General features: G+C 31.9%; 2 protein-coding genes across 2 annotated transcripts; one reads left to right on the top strand and one right to left on the bottom strand.

Moving 5' to 3' along the window:
• Window positions 1–5,094: 5,094 nt before the first annotated feature.
• Window positions 5,095–6,310, bottom strand: LOC134234377 (toll-like receptor 4). Its single transcript, XM_062716438.1, has one exon. It carries the CDS (start codon window positions 6,271–6,273, stop codon window positions 5,095–5,097), a length of 1,179 nt encoding a protein of 392 aa, XP_062572422.1. The 5' UTR covers window positions 6,274–6,310.
• A 7,110-nt stretch (window positions 6,311–13,420) lies between these two features.
• On the top strand, window positions 13,421–14,842 carry LOC134234379 (toll-like receptor 4). The gene has a single exon (XM_062716440.1). The coding sequence runs from the start codon at window positions 13,421–13,423 to the stop codon at window positions 14,840–14,842; it is 1,422 nt and encodes a 473-aa protein (XP_062572424.1).
• The last annotated feature ends 5,386 nt before the right edge of the window (window positions 14,843–20,228 follow it).

Raw genomic sequence — 20,228 nt, 5'->3', positions numbered from 1 at the left:
TTCAATAAAGTGTAAAACAAAAAGAAACCAAATTTTAGCTTAAAATCATATTTAAAAATTTCAGCTACTATTTCACAGTATTAATAAGTTTTGTGTTATATTTCAACATGATCAATGTATAGAATGTGCCTTTATATCCATGAAATCTTATTTATACATTTTACTTATGGCATATGAGCATGACATAGAGTCCAATGAGTTGTTTTAATTACATTAAGTGTATGAGTTGATTTATAGGATTTTTTTCCCTTCTCAATTAAAAGGTAATAAAATTGAGAAGATTTTTAAAGCAATAAATGTTATACTTAATATCTGAATAATAAGGAACAGAAAAAAATGTTTATTAACCAAAAACACCACCCCAGTACTCCGAAGCTGAAACAACGTTGAAAATCAACATATCAAAATTTGAAAATTTTAAGCTTTTTCTCCAAGTTAAAAACTGTTTAGCATACTAGCTTATAGCTATAACTCACCCTATTCATACATCAAATGAGAATACTGAGCAATTCCAAGTCATTTATAAAATAAAATGGTGTTGTTATTTAAATGAATCTAAGCTGAAAAGTGAAACAAAATGATCAAATGCAATCACTCAGAAAGAATGAAAATTAAGAAAACTGTATCCACTATGTTTCAAAGAACTACTAGTTTCAAAGAATTCTGAACAGAATTTTTAATGAAAACTTACAAAAAAATATATATATAAACTATCAGTTAGTAAGTCACTAAGTGCCCTCTTTTAAAGCATTTCAAAATTCTGGGTCTAAAAATTCCTGTACATTATCTATTTTAATAAATACATTAACATAACACACACAAACAAATACATAGAATTACTTATGACAATGTGCACATACTCACATCACTTGTATCTAAGAATTTTGTTTGAGAATTTTTAGATGATCAATTATTTTTAAAGTTTTCAAAAAGATTATAGTCATAGATAGCCTTATTATTTGCATAATGTATATTGTATTCCTTCAGTGGTACTGACGGTCTTTCCTAGCACTGCCAGTCGTGATTTTTCTTACAGATAATATTAAAAATATGTCTTCACATGTGTAATACAGCAAAATATACATTGCAATACTTTCTACACATTGTTTGGGGATTTAAACTTCATTAACGAGTCTAATTTTGCCACGAAGATTTACATACGGATTTCCTCTGACCCAACTTCCGGTTAAGGGTACAAGAGATTATAGAATGTTTTCAAGTATATTACGTGGGCATACTTGAATGAAACCTTTTGGTATCTGTAGTTTATACAATAAACTTGTGGAATATCACCCCTTTTTTCGCGTATTCGATCGTTAAAGCTGAAAGGGGCATTTGACAAAAATTCAATTGCGCTTACTAACAATGCCTCATGAGATTTTCCCGGTAAAATGTTGTTATACACTTAGTTCAAGGTCATAACTTTCAGAATATCCACCAATCAAAACATCGGAGAAGGCAGGGAAGGTGTCAAGATGCGTAATATAACATGATGTGCATCGGGGTCGAAATTCCTTGTGTTTACAAAATTATGCGCGCACAGCGCCACCTATACCGCTGGCATTGCTACTCATTCTTCTTAAGAATTTTTAATTTTATGTTTATTGTGCGTTTTTCTTTAACCTTAAGACCGTCTTTCTAATATACTATTATATTAATGTTAAATATTTTTTATTTAAATTGTTTTAACTCCGCAGAAACGCACAGAGACTTCGAACTTTCATATCATATAACCGACCATCTCCTGGCGGCCGGTAATTTGTCATCAATTCAAAAATATAATTATATACTCCTAATATATGTAATCTATTTAATATTTAAGAATCTATAATATAAATTGAAATATTCATTGCGGATCAAAAATCCATTAATTATTTAAATTTCCCTCTAATATATATAACACTTTTTCTTGCATTGTAATTTAATCAAATGACCCATTTGATATAATTATATTGAATTATTTATTGATAGTAAAAACATAATAAAGGGAAATAATCAAATGTTGAACCCGCTTTTGATTGGTTCGTTTGGATCTTGAATCTCGAAACTCGAATTTTGAATCTCGAATTTCGAATTTTGAATCTCGAATTTCGAATCTCGTATTTGGAAACTCGAATCTCGAATGAGCCTTCTGGGCTTTCGTAGATCCGCGCTTGATTTTGCCGGCATATTTTGCTTTTGGGAGTTCAATATCTACAACGCATGATCAACGTCATTTTTTGACGTGATTGATTTTTCACACCTTGACTGCACATCGTCATTAACTGTGTATCCCTTTTCTCTCTGAATCTATTTTGACATTAAAAGACAAGTACTCTGAATGCTTTTTATTTCTCTTTAGCCAGTTTCAACATATTTTAGGTCTATACCAGTTTTTTTCAGGGGCAAAACTTTATAGAATGTTGGAAACGGAAACCCCTCCCCCCTTTTGACGTCATTTTCAAGGCCTCATTTGTTTGGACATTCCGTGTTAAATTTGCGATAAAATTTCTTGGAACTTCCAGAATGAAGTGAAAATTTCGTATTTCATGGAACAATTGTGTCCAGACACATACCTGTTTTAGCGTGATTTTTGGATGTCAAATGACCATACCAAAAGAGTTTTTCTCAGTTACACATAGGTCGCAATAACGCCGTGTTCGAGGTTGCGCCGCCTGGGCATACCATTGCTTACAAAAACATCGCTAATTTATTAAAAAATAAGATTTATGATTTATGGTTTATTCTTTAGATAGAAAAGATGATGCTTACTAGATATTTTAAAATTCATTGATGTGCTTAAAGCTGTTTTAATTTTATGACGCTAGTCCACGAACTTTTTGATAATCCCTCGTATTTACAATATTATATACTTTGAAATTACTTGTTCATGACATTGCTTAATCAAATAAACGAGATCGATTTAAATCTTTACTTAACTCCAAAGAGCTCATCAAGATAAATGTATGAGGTAGAAAATGCGGACCTCGAGAAACAAAGACATCATGAAACTAAATGGCAAGAGCGTCGGGTGATCATATGCTCTTTTTTGATATTTAGAATAAATTGATAAATATTGAAAGTATCGAGCTAAAATTTTCAACATTTCTTTAACATTTTTTCTTTGATGTTCCTTAAAAAGTTTGTAAGAATTGACTACATATATTTCATGTGTATTGATTTTATCGCACCAATCCACGAACTTTTCGAACAACTCTCGTATGCATGTATTTCTTAATGCACAGTTTTATGTACTAGGCATACATATTAGGTACCCATTTTAAAAAGGGAAATAAAATTACAAGGCAATGGGAAAAAAGGATGGCATACGTATTTACTCATTTAATTTTAAAGAAATAAATGAAAACTTCAAATTGAAAAGAAAAAAATTAACTTGTATTGCACACCATTTTTTTAAGAAGCATGGATTGTTTTCATCTAGACAAATGTAGTTCTTTTTTCATCAGGGAAATCTATCTGTCCTTTTTATGAGGAAGATACGAAGAAATAAAACGAAAAATCACTGCAATTCCAAGTATATTCACGAAGCACAAAATTAAGGAAGATTCCTTAAAGAAAATTGGCTTTGAAAATTTTTAACTGTTTTCCATCATTAATTCAACAAAGGAAAATTTATTAAAAAATCGAATTATTGAAAAAAATAATTAAGGAAAAGGAAATTTGAAAAAAGGACAATGGATTCTTATAAACAATTAAATTGATTAAATGGGGGTAAAAATTCAATTAAAACAATATGATGTGAACAAGGAAGGAGGAAATGTTATCTGATTAGAAAGATGGCACTTACAAGTACTCTCTTATTATTATTTTGTTTTCTGTAAAATATTTCCATTTCCTAATTCAAATTGAAATTCCTGTTGAAAACTCTTCTCACTAAATTTTCTCACTGTTTCTGTGTGAATTTTGCTCTTCAAAAGCTGAAGCATCGTAAAAAGCCTTTTAAAATTGATTGTTGAAATTTTGAATGAAGAGTTCATTATTAAGAAAATCATTTGCACGCATACTTTTCTGGCTTTCATAAGACTTTTTAAAGCGGAAAAATAAAAAAGAATCTTATTAGTTTATTATTTTTTTGTTTATTCATTTTCGAAAAGTTTTCAGCTCACAAGGAAACGTCAACAATCTTATTTACATATTCACGGCACGAAGTCCATTGATCATTATACATTAGAGCATGAATTTCTAAAAGAGATAAGTTAGTGACAAAAAAGTTGATGAAACATAGAAATCAACAAAATTCCACAAATTTCCTTTTTATGTAACCATGACAATACTGTCCAGCAAAATAAAAACATCAGTTCAACAGAGAAACGCATCTTGCTGATATGTACTTTTATTCATCCTCTTTTCCCAAAATGCTATGAAAAAGGACAAAAGACAAATGTATATTGAAATAGAATTTTATTGATCAATAAACAAAATTGTAGTTAATATAATCTTGAAATCATGCTTACCAGAATTTGCAGCCAGAAAAACTTTGCATCCTTACCCCCTCCCCAATATCGTTAACTAGACACCATAATAATACCGTTCATCTGAAATAACCGATATCATTTTATGTCTCAGTGGAGTCTCATTTTGCACTTAATTTTATCAAAATAAAAAAAAAAGATTCATATGGATTAGTATTGACAATATTCATTCACAGACATGTGGATGGGCAGTGGACATTTTTCTAACCGCACAAAGAGTTGTTTAGCTTTGGCCATATAGTAGAACTTTTAAACACCAAACAGACAAAACTTGATAGAGTTATGCCTTTCTTTCATCTCACTGGAAAAATTTTCATAAAATGATCAGTGTCCTATGAAGCATTTTTCCCACTTCTCTGTTTGAATTCGATGATTCGGATTTTAACTCAGCAATCCTTTATCAAATTGATCATCAAAAGAGAAACAACACACTTAATCTCCAATAAATCAATTTTTATAAATTTAGGTGTTTTTATTTAAAAGCACGGAAAAAAGTTTTATGCATTTATTTTCAAATTTAGAAAAAAAACCAAGCAGTTCAAATACAAGTAAAATGAAAAAAAACATAACAAACAAACAAAAAAAGCACTAGAAAGATATTATCATGCCTTTTACAGCATCATTAAACCGATTTTAAGGCAAGATCAAGTTCATCCCAAAACTGTTCCATCAGTTCACTGGTTTCCGGCCACTTTATACTCACAATAGACCACCAGATATATCGTAAGTCTTTTGGCATTCTTTGTATGGTTATATTATCCTTAATTATCACGATGATGGACTGTCTCCGATTATTATGAAACGAATGAGTTACCGTCATCTGGACAGCGTATGAATTCCAACCATTGGCAAGAAAGTTTTCAGTGATAATGAACAAAACTTTTCTACTTTTGTCAACACACCGTAACAATTCATCCGCTTTGGATATTCCAGGAATGAAATCTTTATCTGGAAAACTTATCTGAAATCCTCTTTGTGTTAGCGTTTGATATAATGTAGAACTTACAATTCTATAGTCATCTTCAGCATAAGATATAAAAGCATCAAACCCATAGTCCCCACTTTCCACGGAATATACGCCTTTCCATCTGCTACGTAACTTCAGAATAACATAATCAACATGAACACGATATTTATTCACAAGGAAAACGACGATGATTGCAACAGTTAAAATGGTTAACATGGAAAAAGAAACGGGCAGCCAAGTTCCTGTCTGACAATTTTTCTGAAATTCTGCAAACGCCCTTTCTGTTAGAAGTTCTAACACTGTTATATTCTTTTCCTTGCATACGGTTTCATTGAGATCTGTAAACAAGTACCGGATTTCCTTCATCAATCTGAGTGATTGGACGTGTAAACAATCACAGGTTATAGGATTTCCACGAACAAAAATCTCCGTTTTTCTTAATCTCTTAAGCATTATAAAATCTGACTCTGTGATCCATGAAATTTTATTAGAGCGAATGTACAACTGTTTTAAATTATGTAAATATGTCAGTGTAATTGGAAAAGATGAGAATAGGTTGCCATCTACATTTAGAGACATTAAAGATGTTTGATATTTTAATAATGTTGGGGGAAAGTTGTAAAAATGCCCCCTTTGCAGGTCTAGTTCTTCAAGGTTTACAAGATTATAGAATATTCTTTCCATACCATCAAACTTTAAATTTATATTTCCTGCAACAATTTTTTTAAGCTTAGTTGCTTTTTCAAATACATGAGGGTATGCCGTAGGGCATTCGTTGTCAGTAATATCAAGAATTTCTAAATTCGGTGTGTCAAGATCAAAAATGTATCGCATAGGAAAATTTGTTCTAGATGAATTTAGCTGTTCTAATTTTTCACCACTTATATTTATGCGCAATAAAGAAGGGTCTTTCAACATGATATCATGGAAGTAACAATCAGCAAAACTTAAAACTTTTAATTCCCTTGAAAGAGGAAATTTAACCGTTAAATTCCAACCAAAGTTCAAATGAGGCAATTTACGAAATATTTCCATAGCCTTCATCTTGGTGTTTGCACTTATATCAAGAAAGTAGAGTTTTGGAAATTTTTGTAGTAGGTCTAACTCTATGGTTGGGTCTAAAAATTTTATTCTATTCAGGGCGATATTAAGTATTTCAATACAGTTCCCCATATTGGTTCCCTGAGGATTTTTATTAATGCCATAGATGCGGTCATTTACAAGAGTAACATTTTTGACACAAATGCTGTAAAGATATTTGCTGTTACTTTCATTAAAAATGAAAGGCTTTATATAAAGGCTTGGGAAATTTTCGTTGGCAATAATGTATTCCATGGATCGATTTTGCAAGCATTTTAAACTTTTCATAACTGTATTCATGTCGCACAACCCCCCAAAGTAGATTTCTACACCCTGTAGGTATGGAAACGAGCAGAAAATTTCTTCACTGACATCGCAAAGAAGATGTTCACTGAAACGCATTGTCAGGTATTTAATTGGTGTTTGAGATAAGCCACTAAAACTGTCTTTGTGTATGTGGAAGAGTGACGAAGAGAATAGTTTCAATTCTCTTAATTTTTTGAGACGTTTGAACGACTCATTGAATCGAAAGGCGTTAAACACATCGATCTGTAATTTCTCCAAAGATATAAGGCTTGATATTTCGACATCAGGATATTTTGTAAATAAATTGCCACAAACTGTCAAAATTCTCAACTTTTTCAGGTGAGACAATGAGTTATATTCGAAAGCAAAATCTGTAAGACTACAAAAAGAAATACTGAGGACACATAAATTTTTCAGTAACTTAATGGAATCTGTAATTACGATTTTTAGCTTGTTATGGTTAAAATTCAGGGCTGTTATTCTACTAAGATTTAAATGAATGCCTTGGAATGTCATGGGAGATATCGAGTTAAAATTATTATGAGAAAGGTCAAGCATCAGCGTATTGTTGTTTAATTTGTCTGGGAATTCAGTAGGTATCTTTTCTAAGTTGAGGTGACTACAGTCCCACAGCAAGCCTTGATTGCCACATTCATCTTCGTGAGATACTATTCTGCATTTAGTCTCGCTTGTGCATTCTACAACTAGAAAATAATTATGTTTTAAAGACGCTGAATTAATGAATTACAGATTTGTACCTTCATACTTCCATTAATAAAATGAAAATTCTCACTATAAACTGTACAAATCATTAAAATGTAGCCAACGGTTCTTTGTATTGTCATGATTTTGCGTGGGCAGCTTTCTGTCAATCAGCTGATATCTGAAATTGATGAATGCAATTTTGAAAATGTCTCTTTATATTAGAAAAACTAGAATTAATAAAATTTGATAAAAAATAAAGAAATTAAATAAGAAGCATTCAGAAAGTGTAGTTAAGAACAGATGATACAAACAAACGTTTGTCAAAATATTTAAAATAACAAGCTGAGTCAAATGTTTATATGAGTAAAATCAACAAGTTTTGTCGCGTATTTTTCTTTTGGGGGGATAGATGATCTTATTCAAAGTTTCACAATTATGGAATTTAGAGTAATAACGATGGTTGCAGGAGGTACAATTGTGAACATTATAGAAGTTTAACAATTTCTTAATATTTTATAAATTTATTAGATGCGTCATTTGCAACACAATAGGCCCTGAAACAAGACCTGTACAATTCCAGGTATCCATTCGTTTTATTTGCATTATCTGTATCTCAGAATTAAATTAGCATTCCAAAAAATTTACTGTTAGCATTCAATTTATATGAGAAAAATGCTTGGCCAATTTTCATTTTCAAATAAGCATGATTTTTACCTGACATGCTTTTTGGAAGAATTAATAAATATAATTTGTTGGAACTGCAAATATTTATTATACATGCATTAAGATTTTTCCGGCGTTACATTTTAACATATTTTAAAACTAAGCTTTAAATGATACATACTTATGAATATTCTGCATCAATCCGACTATTTCATTTAGATATTGATATGACAACAACATAAGAATACCTCTCTATATTTATTTAAATATAACATGTAAACGTAAGAGATACTATATCAAGGAAATTTTCCTTATTTTAATGGGAAACACTTTTCACAAATCATCGAATCTTTTATTACACATTTATTTGACTTTTTTTATGTTTACATATAGGTATTTAAGTTCTTAACATAAAACAGTATATTTTTTGTCAATCAATAGTGTTCAAAGATATTATACTGAAAATAGTAATTGTCAATTTGCTATGCAGTGTTTCGATTCAGTATTTAATGTGGGGCTTTCTATAATCACCTTTATAAAACAGCAAATCGTAAGGTGACAATTATGAAAAAAGACAAAATTTATATTATCTGCCGTCAGATAATCGCTTATTTTGACCCACATGTCAACTTTTACATCACAGGATCCAATATTTTTTTCCCATTTTTATAATTGCATGATTGCATATTTCTGCACACTGAATATATATGCAGGGTTATTTTCGCCCCGTGTAATTTTCGCCCTTTCACACTTGCAAACAATTTAGTCCCGTTAAAAATTCGCCCATTAGTAGTTTAATTACAGAAATTATATGTATTATTTCATTTCGCCCTGTTTTAAAGTCTCTCAAATGAGGATAGGGCGAAAGGGGCGAAAATAAAACGGGAGCGACAATTTCCCTGTATACAGTATCAAATCAACTGACAATTAACCCCAAATATGATTAATATACTTTTGAATTGAATAGGTGAAAAGTAAAAGAAATCGTACTTTTTTCAATAGTTCTAAAACGAACGATGAAATGCGTGGCTACCTTTTTATCCATCACGTCTTATATATATTTAAAGAATATATGACTTTAAATATTCTACAGTCAATTTTACTAATTCATGCTGCAATCACCGATTATCACTGAGTATGTTAATTTTTTTCTCCCAGTTAAGTTGATGCGTGTGAGCTAGAGCATGCTTTATAAAAGAACAACATTATAAACTATACAAGCTCATAACAAGTAAGTATAGATGGTAAAAGGATATCAACATTCTTTCTCGTTAACAACCATTTCGCAATTGTATATTAGATACAATTGCCTTGTCAGCAAAAACAACCTCTTGTTCGATCGAATTTTGACTGAAATTTTTTTATGAAAATTGTCAGGTAATTATTTTCACTCTGAATCAATCACAAACGTTTCCGTTTGGCCGGTTCATGACAAGCTGAAAGAGGATGTTAACTGCTGCATGACACCTGATCTCATCAGTGATATTTTTGAGGTTGTCTTTGTTTTTGTTTACCATTTGTCGTGTTTAAATGCATTTGAATTTGATTACTGGTCGTTGTCTTAATTTGTCATTGTATATTATATTATCTGAAATACCTTTAAAAATCTGTATGATCAATTTGTATTCAGATTCAGATTCAATATGGTTCAAGAAAATACTTCAAGAATATATACAAGAATAAAATAATTTATTAAGTACTATCAAGGGGATACAGTCATCAAGAATATACAATTCTTGTGTAAAAGACTAAGCCAAGACTAAAAGGTGTAAAGAATATACTTAGTCTATTATTTCTCAATGCACAGTTTAATGATCTACTGCATATTAGGTACTGATTAAAGAAATTGGAAGCTTGAATTGTATGTCAACGGGAAAAAAGAATGGCATAAAGATTTACTTATCATAATTATTTTTTTAATGAAATAAATCAAATCTTAAAAGTGAAAAAAAATGAAAAAAAAATCTAACTTGTATTGCACAAAAAGAATTGACAGTTACACAAACTTATTTCTTTTTTTTTCTCAGGGAAATATATTTCGAAGGTATCCTTTTTATGAGGAAAGTGCGAGGAAATTTAAATATTTACAAAAGAACATCCCTTTAAAAAAATCTGTTTTATTAAATTAATGAGAATTGTTTTTCCTGTTTCCTATCATTAATTTGGAAAATACATCCAAGGAAAGGGAAATTGACAATAGGTTCTTATTAACGATCAAATTGATAAAAAAGGAAATTAAAAATTCTATTAAAACAATGCGGTATTAGCAGAGGTTCTAACCACTGCGCAATCAACTACAGGTTGCCACATTTCTTGCATATTTCGATTTTCCTCGACTTTAGACGATATGGAGTAACTTTAGGACGAATCAGATACGACTTCAGATTTTCAATTGTCAACTTTCCATAATATATAAGTAATAATACTGCCGAGTATACCACAATCACATGCTTATGGTGTTTATGTCTTCCAACTTTATCCCTTATGGGGGCTTACTATAGATGCGTTCAATTTTTAACGCGAGGCATGTTACTCATTGATAATTTGGCATTAAAGGGATTTCAACAGTCACGTTTTAAGTCAGCATTTAGTAATAATTGCTTCATGGAGTTTAAAAATGTTTTGAATCAAGCCATTTTAGACTGTCGGACGAGAGAGGGCAACCAAACAAATTTTGAAAGATGAGCTAACATATTATGATGATTACTGATATATTCAGAGCATACACACTGTGTTTACATTTATGTACATGCAATAGAATGTCGTTTGGACAAGATGTATTTTGCTAGCACGACGTATGCGGTTCCAAGGCCTACAATTTAACCCTTTTAATAAAATAATAATATCTCGTTTGCTTGACATAATATTTGTATATGCACGACCATTTTCTCGTTTGTTCTACAAATTATTTCGTTTGCACGTGCACGAGTTATTTCCTTAGTTGCACATGATTTAATCTCGTTTAAAAGATGTAAAAGTGTCGTTTCGCGAGATATTATCTCGATACAATGTCTTCTGTACGAAATAAGTTTTTGTATTTTCTTAAACTGAACAAATTCTAGAGTACATGTTTTTAGAATTTCTGGATAAGAAGAATATTCTTATCATGCGCCTAAAATAAAACTGAAAGTTTGAATAGAATTAATTACCAGTAGTTATTTCTATAGAAAACAAAGAGCCATTTCAAAATTATAGATATTATCTACAAAGTAAACTTGATGTTTATCACTCTGACAGAATAAGACATAATTTATTTACTGTTCCGATTCTTTTATTTTCTTTAATTTAAAATCAAAATAATGGACAGTTTTCTAGCTCAAAGTCCGTTGAAACAATATAAAAAACACGAGCGTTCTAAAACTTATGAGATGGGATTAGATATATTAACTGGAAACCCCATACTGTTTTTGGCTTAATTATCGTGTTTTAAATTCTCAAATTCTTTATATACATGTATAATTGAATTTCCTTTTCATAAAAAAAATCATTTTCCTAATAATTGGTACGTTTTTATCATCATTAAGAGTCATGTGAAAGACATCTTTTAATAGTGACACCCGGTACAGCATATTTATTCCACCAATTCAGCATGTTGTTTGGTCTTACTCTTTAACGGATAATTCAATGAAAATATTCATCACACAAGATCATGACCACAATAAGGACCTTACATTATACATCAATGATATTTGTCATTTTAAGTAAGCATTTTATTTTATTCTTTCTTTTTTACTGTAAATATGTTGTTATATTTTTTAATGTATTCAATATCATTTAATTCGATTTACGTAATAAGGTCAGACAAGACGTTCCTCAATATCTGTTTTGTATTTCTTCGTGATGTATGAAAAATATTCAAAATTTTAATCACATTCTGATTTCTAAACCATTTTTTATACGTCTTTAAAAAATCCAACTAATAATAAAAATATTTGAAATCGAATTTTTTTTTCTTCCCAAAAGAATTATATAAGAAAAACTACCTCTTGGCATTTTGCACAAAAGACTGTTAAGGTACCTCAATTTTTTGTGAGTAAACATGTTTAAGTAGCAATACTTCAATGACAAAATCTTGGAAAATTTTATATATTATTAAGGAAGTCGTATCGTCTGTCATTAATAGAAAATGAAATATGTTTTGAACGTACAATTTATAATTTAATTTTGTCTATTACTTCTAGTTGTAGAATGTGCGATGGAGAGGCAGTGCAGAGTTTTATCTCACAAGGATGAATGTGGCAACCAAGGCTGGCTTGCTGATTGTAGTCAACTTGATTTACAAAACATTCCTAGTAGATTTATAAACAAATTAAAAAACAGCACGATTATGTTAGACCTCTCGCAGAATGATTTTACTTCAATATCTCCGGAAACATTTAAAGACATCCATTTAATTTCAAGGAATGTAACAGCCCTGTATTTTAATCAAAACAAGATAAAATCAATACAAAGTCATTCTTTTCAACTGTTACAGAACTTGTGTGTTCTCAATATTTCATCTTGTTCTCTTTCGCAATGGTCCTTTGAGATGGGTGCATTTTCTAGTATAAGAAAATTGAGAATTTTGATCGTTTATGATAATTTATTCACAAGCTATCCTGAACATGAAATAACAAACCTTTTATCTCTGGAAAAATTGTATATCGATGTGTTTGTTGAATTTAGATTTAAACAATCATTTAGAACTTTAACAAAATTAAAGGAACTTAAATTATACCCGACATCCCATTTCCATATCCACAGCGACAGCTTTAGTGGACTATCTGAATCACCTATTCAATACTTGGATTTGAATTTCAAAAGACATGTGCTTTGTGACATCAGTGAAGAAATTTTCTGTTCCTTTCCCTACTTAAAAGGAGTAGTAATCTACTTTGGAGGGATTTGTGACATGAATGTAGTCATGAGGAGTTTAAAATGCTTGCAAAATCGAAGCATGGAATACATTGTTGCCAATGAAAATTTCCCGGATCTTTATTTGATGCCTTTCTATTTGAATAAAAGTAACAGCAAATACCTTTACAGCATCTGTTGTAAAAGCGTGTCTCTCATCAATGACCGAATTTTTGGCATAATGGCAAGTCCCCAGGGAACTAATATGGGAAACTGCATGGAATACTTTAATGTCGCCCGGAATAAAATTAATCTATTTTTGCCATTTTTAGGAATAGATTTTTTGCAAAATTTTCCAAAACTAAAGTTTATTGATGCAAGCTACCACGGATATATGGTTGATGCGAGCTACCACAACAATATGAACGTAACTGATGTATACAATAGCAAGTGGCTCAAAATGCTTGGATGGAAACCAAACATAACAATTACGGTTGATATTTCAAAGAATTTACAGTTCATAAATTATGCAGACAATTACTTCCATAATATAAATCTCAAGGACTCGTCTACAGTTCGCGTAAATGTTACTGCTAAAAACTTGCAAGAATTAAATTTATCCAATACAAATTTTCCTATAAGGTACATTTATGAGGCCGATACCCCAAACTTAGAAGTACTTGATATTACTGGTAGCACATGTCAAACGATATACGTTCATTTATTTGAAAAAGCAACAAAACTAAGGAAAATTGTTGCCGAAAATATAAAGCTTAATTTCGATGAATTGGAAAGCATTTTCTATAGTCTTAAAAACCTGGAAGAGCTAGATGTTTATAAAAGTAATTTACGAAACATTCCACCAACTTTATTAAAATACCAAACAGTTTTATTTCGTCTGAACTTGGACGAAAATTTCTTTCCGTCCTTTCCAGCTACGTTGAAATATGTACAGAATTTAAAAGAGCTATATATTCGTTTTAACAAAATAACATACATCACTGAGTCAGACTTTGTTACCTTTAAGAGATTAGGAAAAGCAAAGATTTTTATTCAAGGCAATCCAATAAACTGTGATTGTTTACATGTTCAATCACTTAAATGGATAAAAGAAATTCAGCACTTATTCATGGACCTTAATGAAACCCTTTGCAGTGAAAAGAGTTCAACAGTGTTAGAAATTATTCAAGAAAAGACCTTTGAGGAATTTGTCAAAAATTGCCAAACAGACACGTGGCTGGCCTTGTCTATTTTGATGTTATTAATTCTAATTGTTACAATCACTGTTGTTTTCCTTGCCAAAAAATATCGTGTTCATATTGATTATGTTATTCTGAAGTTACGTAGCAGATGGAAAGGCGTATATTCCGTCGAAAGTGGGGACTTTCAGTTTGATGCTTTTATATCTTATGCTGAAGATGACTATAGAATTGTAAGCACTACATTATATCAAACGCTAACACAAAGAGGATTTCAAATAAGTTTTCCAGATAAAGATTTCATTCCTGGAATATCCAAAGCGGATGAATTGCTCCGGTGTGTTGACAAAAGTAGAAAAGTTGTGTTTATCATCACTGAAAACTTTCTTGCCAATGGTTGGAATTCTTACGCGGTCCAGATGACGGTAACGCATTCGTTTCATAATAATCGGAGACAGTCCATCATCGTGATAATTAAGGATAATATAACCATACAAAGAATGCCAAAAGACTTACGATATATCTGGTGGTCCATTGTGAGTATAAGATGGCCGGAAACAAGTGATCTGATGGAACAGTTTTGGGATGAACTTGATCGTGCCTTAAAATCGGTTTAATGATGCTGTGAAATTTCTCGGAAAACTTAATAAAAAAAACTGAACCAATGAATAATTTCTGAAGGGTTTTTTGCCATATTAATGTCATACGCAACGTAGTTTGAACTTTATTGGGCTCTTCCCTTGAATTGAAGAGTTCCACTAAATGAAGGACCTGTGTGCAATACTTTGAATGTCTATATATGGATTTGTTCACCTCTTCTAAAACAAATTCTGATGGGAAAAAATCAAGAATTTATGTGTATTTTTGCGTATTTTCCTTTGAATAATGCAAAGATTTTCATAATTTGATATCTTCCAAAAAACCCTGGTAAGGCATGCTGATTTTTTGTCTATGGACATCTGATGGCACTATAATCTTGAATTAAGAATATCTTGAAAAATTATCAGTCCGTAAGGTACCTTGCGTATGTCCTTAATTTTTTAATATCCCAGATAGCATGACTATGTTGGGCCAACATTTGTTAAAGGTTGTATGGTTGGCGTTGGGGGAACAACGTTGGGCCAACGTTAGACCAATGTTACCAAGTCAACCTTCTCGACCATGACGGAATTCCTATGCTGGCCCATTGTTGGTCCAACGTAAGCAACTTCCATTCACTTTAGTTTCCAAAGAAGGAAGGATCATGGCGTTGGCCCAACGTTGGACCAATGTTTATAATACACCCTTAAAGAAAGTGTATTTACAAGTTGGTAGTAGTATGTTGGCCCAACGTTGGCCCATTGTTTGTAATACACCCTTAAAGAGTTTGTAGTAGTATGTTGGCCCAACGTTGGCACAATGTTTGTAATACATCCTTAAAGAAAGTGCCTTATCAAGTTGGTAGTATTATGTTGGCCCAACGTTGGCCCATTGTTTCTAATTCACCCTTACAGAACGAGTCTTATCAAGTTGGTAGTAGTATGTTGGCCCAACGTTGGCACAATGTTTGTAATAAATCCTTAAAGAAAGTGCCTTATCAAGTTGGTAGTAGTATGTTGGCCCAACGTTGGCCCATTGTTTGTAATACACCCTTAAAGAACGTGTCCTATCAAGTTGGTAGTAGTATGTTGGCCCAACGTTGGCCCAATGTTTGTAATACACACAAGTGTTATTTTGTTTAGGTCTTCAAAGATGGGATATTTATATTGGGCCAACGTTGGCCCAATTATTATACTGCCAACTAATTGATGGAGTCAATTTTATAATTAGCTGCTGAGCTTTACGTTAGGACAACGTTGGTACATTCTGAAATAATTGAGAGGACTTTCTATGTCCATGCTTATCAGTGGATGACTGCTTTTGTTTAGATATGATATTTTCAACATTTTAACTTAGCACTTAAGAGATCAAGCACCAAAGAGTGTTTTATTCTATTTTTTAAATTGTGTATATGCTTATTTATTTGTAATAACCCAGATAGCAGAACACCGTTGGCCAAATCTTACATTATGGTTCTATTATCTATGTTGGGTTACCTTGATTGGGCCAACAATGGCCCAGCATGGAATATTGATAGCTGGTCATGTATAATAGTGCACTAATTTTGGGCTTACTGTTGGCATTATATCATAAAACTATTATCATGAGAGAAAATATTTGTTTGGAGATTGGCATCGGCCCTACGTTGTGGGTAGACAACAACCGGGCTTCTTGTAATATCCGCGCCATTTTTAATCTGACACGAGCGTAATGAGACTGATACCTTGCATATCTGCACTCACTTTGTAAGTATTAATAATATGTTTGCCTCGGCACAGCTGAATTAACGTTTAGTTTTTAAACGATATCATGTACAAATCTGTGTAAATCAGACACGGGGAATGCAGAGGCCAGGTGCTGTTGGGTCAACACTGTACAGATAGCATGCTTACATTGGGCCAACGTTGGGCCAATGTAATCGGTTACATCGGGCCAATTTTGGCAAATGGCATTGACCCAATTTAAGTTTGCTCATCGACCCAATGTTGGCCCGATATGTTGGGCCAACGTTGGCCCAATGTAGAGTGTTATTTCTACAGATATTGGCCCAACGTCGCGCCAACATTGGCCCAATAAATGCGACATTGTTGGCGAAACGTCAACAAGAACATTGGGCCGATGTTGGCAAATGCCGTTGGCCCAGTGTCATTTTGCTCCTTGGTCATATGTTGGTCCGATATATTGGACCAACATTGGGCCAATGTGTATAAACATTTGATTGTTACAAATCTGTATATTAACAAATCTGATCGTCTCTACAATCAGAAATAAATCTACAACCAATCCTACTTGAAAAATCAAGCTAGCTAAAAAAAAATTTGAAATTCTCATAATTTATCGAAACAAAATAAATAATCAGTGATTAAATTTTTTGTTTATATACAAGAAAAATAAATGAAAGTATAAAAATGTGTTTTGATACAGTTAAAACAATTAATAATTTGCTCGTTATTTAAATTGAAATTTGTGTCTAGTAGAATACATTTCCGAAGTCTACCACTTAATTTACTTATATACACTTAACGTCGAGAACATGATCAAACATTTTGAAAATGTTGAATTTGCTGAAGTTAAAACAAAATTTATTCAGTACTAAAAATTAATTGGGTTCTTTCATTTAAAATTTGTTCAGTGTAACGACAAATTTTCAATACATGTATTTTATATGGGGCAACATTGAATCAAAATTGTTTTGATGATGATATCAAGCGTATGAATATTATGCATAAATGCCTTCATCACGCACGCTAATCACTTAATCACACCATGAAACAAAAAAGACGGTTATTCCTTAATTGACAGCTTAAACATATAGTGATATACTTGTAAATTTAATCGTATGTTTATGTTTACTCTTTACTGAGAAAAGTAACAAATATATTAAGTACCAAATATTACAATTTTAGTGCTACTGGAGATTCTAAAAAGACATGGAGAACACAATCAAAGAATGGCTAAGTATGCCAAGGACAGGGATGAGGGAGGAAGAAACGGACAGAGAAGAAAAGAAAGGGGAGGAGGAGACTCGGGAAGAGGAAATGGAGACTTAGGAGAGGGATCAGATGGAAAGTGGCAGTGCCTAACTTTTTTCTGTGATATAGTATGACATTCCTGTAGTTCTACTTTTTTTGTGTCTGTTTGTCGGTTATAAACTCGATGCAGATGCCAGAAAATTTTTTTCTGTAAGTAAACAAAATGACGGGATTCATTCTAGTATTATTTTAAGAACAGCTAGGAGGGCTTTGTTTATTTGTTAGACGTGCTTATTGATACCTGTAATTTACTGAACTTGTGCATAATTTACATCAGAGAGGGAGTATACAGTCATGTAACCCTACATGTATAGCTTGAAGTGAGCATCCACTTTTAATTCTTTATTAATGTTTTCTTCAAACACTGAGCAATAAGATTATATTGTGTTATAATTGAATTTTATATTTTGATTTCTTTTTTCTCAGTTTTTTTAATTAATGTAGAGCTACTTACAATGCAATACTTGTTGATGGCAATTCTATGAGAATATTGAGAATATGTATTAAACTATTAATCTAGCATATATAGCATATATAGATAGTATTAAAGGCTTTTACCATTTAACTGTACTACAAAACTAGTATAACCTTATTGTATATATTTGTTTGTCAATTTTGAGGACAAATGGCCAACCAGTGAAGAGCAAATGAGTTGTCATGATGGAGAGCCAATAAGATACAAACCAACGTTGGCCCAAAAATGATGTTTTCCTGATATTGAAAGAATAAGTGGCCCAACAATGGCTCAATGATATCCGTTCGTTGGTCCAACAATAAGCCAACAAGTTGGTTTGATTAAGGGCCGATGAGCAAAATACCGATGGCCCAACATTAATTGCTTACAATGGCCCAACTGTACAAAAATGACGTTTGCCCAACATTGAAAAAATACATTGGCCCAACAGTGGCCCAATATTAACTGTTACGTTGGCCCAACAATAAGCCAATAAGTTGGTTTGATTAAGGGCCGATGAGCAAATTACCGTTGGCCCAACATTAGTTGCTTACAATGGCCCAATTGTTCAAAAATGACGTTTGCCCAATACTGAAATAATACAATGGCCCAACAGTGGCCCAATTTTAACTGTTACATTGGCCCAACAATAAGCCAACAAGTTGGTTTGATTAAGGGCCGATGAGCAAATTACCGATGGCCCAATGTTGAATTCAAACAGTGGCCCAACATAAGGAGCGTTGTTGGCCCAACAAAGGTCCAATAACATCCTGCTATCTGGGATAATTTTGAATATAATTAATAGTGATATTTTTTGCTAATATCAATTTGACATGGTTACTGTATTGACTGTAGAATGTGCAAAATGTTAACTTTAAATTAAATTTATTTTTCACATCCTTGATTCATCAACTTGTTTCTCAGTGGGTTGTCTCGTTTGGAAATTGTTCGTACGAAGAACATGCACTTGCGCATCGAATCAACTGCATGGGAGACCCGAACTTCATATGCAGGTGATAGGGATATATTCTTATAGAAGAAGGGAAATTGGCTCGTATTTTCACTCAGAATTCTTTCTTATTAAATCTGCTTCATACAAATACAAATACAAAAAATAGTTCTGCTTATAGCAGTCGAAATTATTACATGTACCCATGGGAATTCCAACATATTATTGAAAGACTGGGCAGTTGCTCTCTAAAAACTAAATGGATGTAGTCAATCAAAATATCAAGCATCTTTTAAACATTAACTTCAGATAACCTGTGTTTAAAATCAAAATGATTTCTAAGAAAATAGGGGTTTTTTGCGAATGCCAATGACAAAGTTATTAAATTTCAGTATAAGTTCCATTTCTATCATTTGTGGAAAAGTGCCTGTATATACTAGATGCCAATAATTCTATCGACTAACGTTTCAAAAACCCTTGAAGTCGTATGATTTAAATATTGATTATTATCCAATTAATAGCACCTTGAATTTTACATTTCAGTCTATGGGCAGCGCATGCTTTATAAAGATATCGTAAAAAATATGAATTTCAAATAAATCTTTTGATGAAAGTATGCACAAACTCACTTTTTATTAAAGTATGAAATAAAATCAATCATTTACCCCAGAAATTTTGAGAAAATTAAACATTTTCTTATTTTCATCAAGGGGCAGATAATTCTTTTTAAAAAAAATTTCAATGTGCACATGAAATCAGTCATATGAATTTGGTTCATTTCACTGTTATCGTTGCTTATAGCGATGCAATTTTAACTACAGTTGTTCGACCAGTTTCGAACAAGAAACTGATAGGTTCGGTCGTACTATAAAAAAACTATGCATTATTATACCCCCAGTTGGAAAGCGGGATGGTATATAGTATTTCGTCTGTCTGTTACGCTTTGGGGTACTAATCTCTTATCCGCAACTCCTCTTATACCACTGAGT

Source organism: Saccostrea cucullata, unplaced genomic scaffold, assembly GCF_032062105.1.
Source record: "Saccostrea cucullata isolate Sc308-1 unplaced genomic scaffold, CSIRO_AGI_Scuc_v1 ctg8796, whole genome shotgun sequence".
NCBI lineage: Eukaryota > Metazoa > Mollusca > Bivalvia > Ostreida > Ostreidae > Saccostrea > Saccostrea cuccullata.
This window is presented reverse-complemented; position numbering and strand designations above follow the sequence as displayed.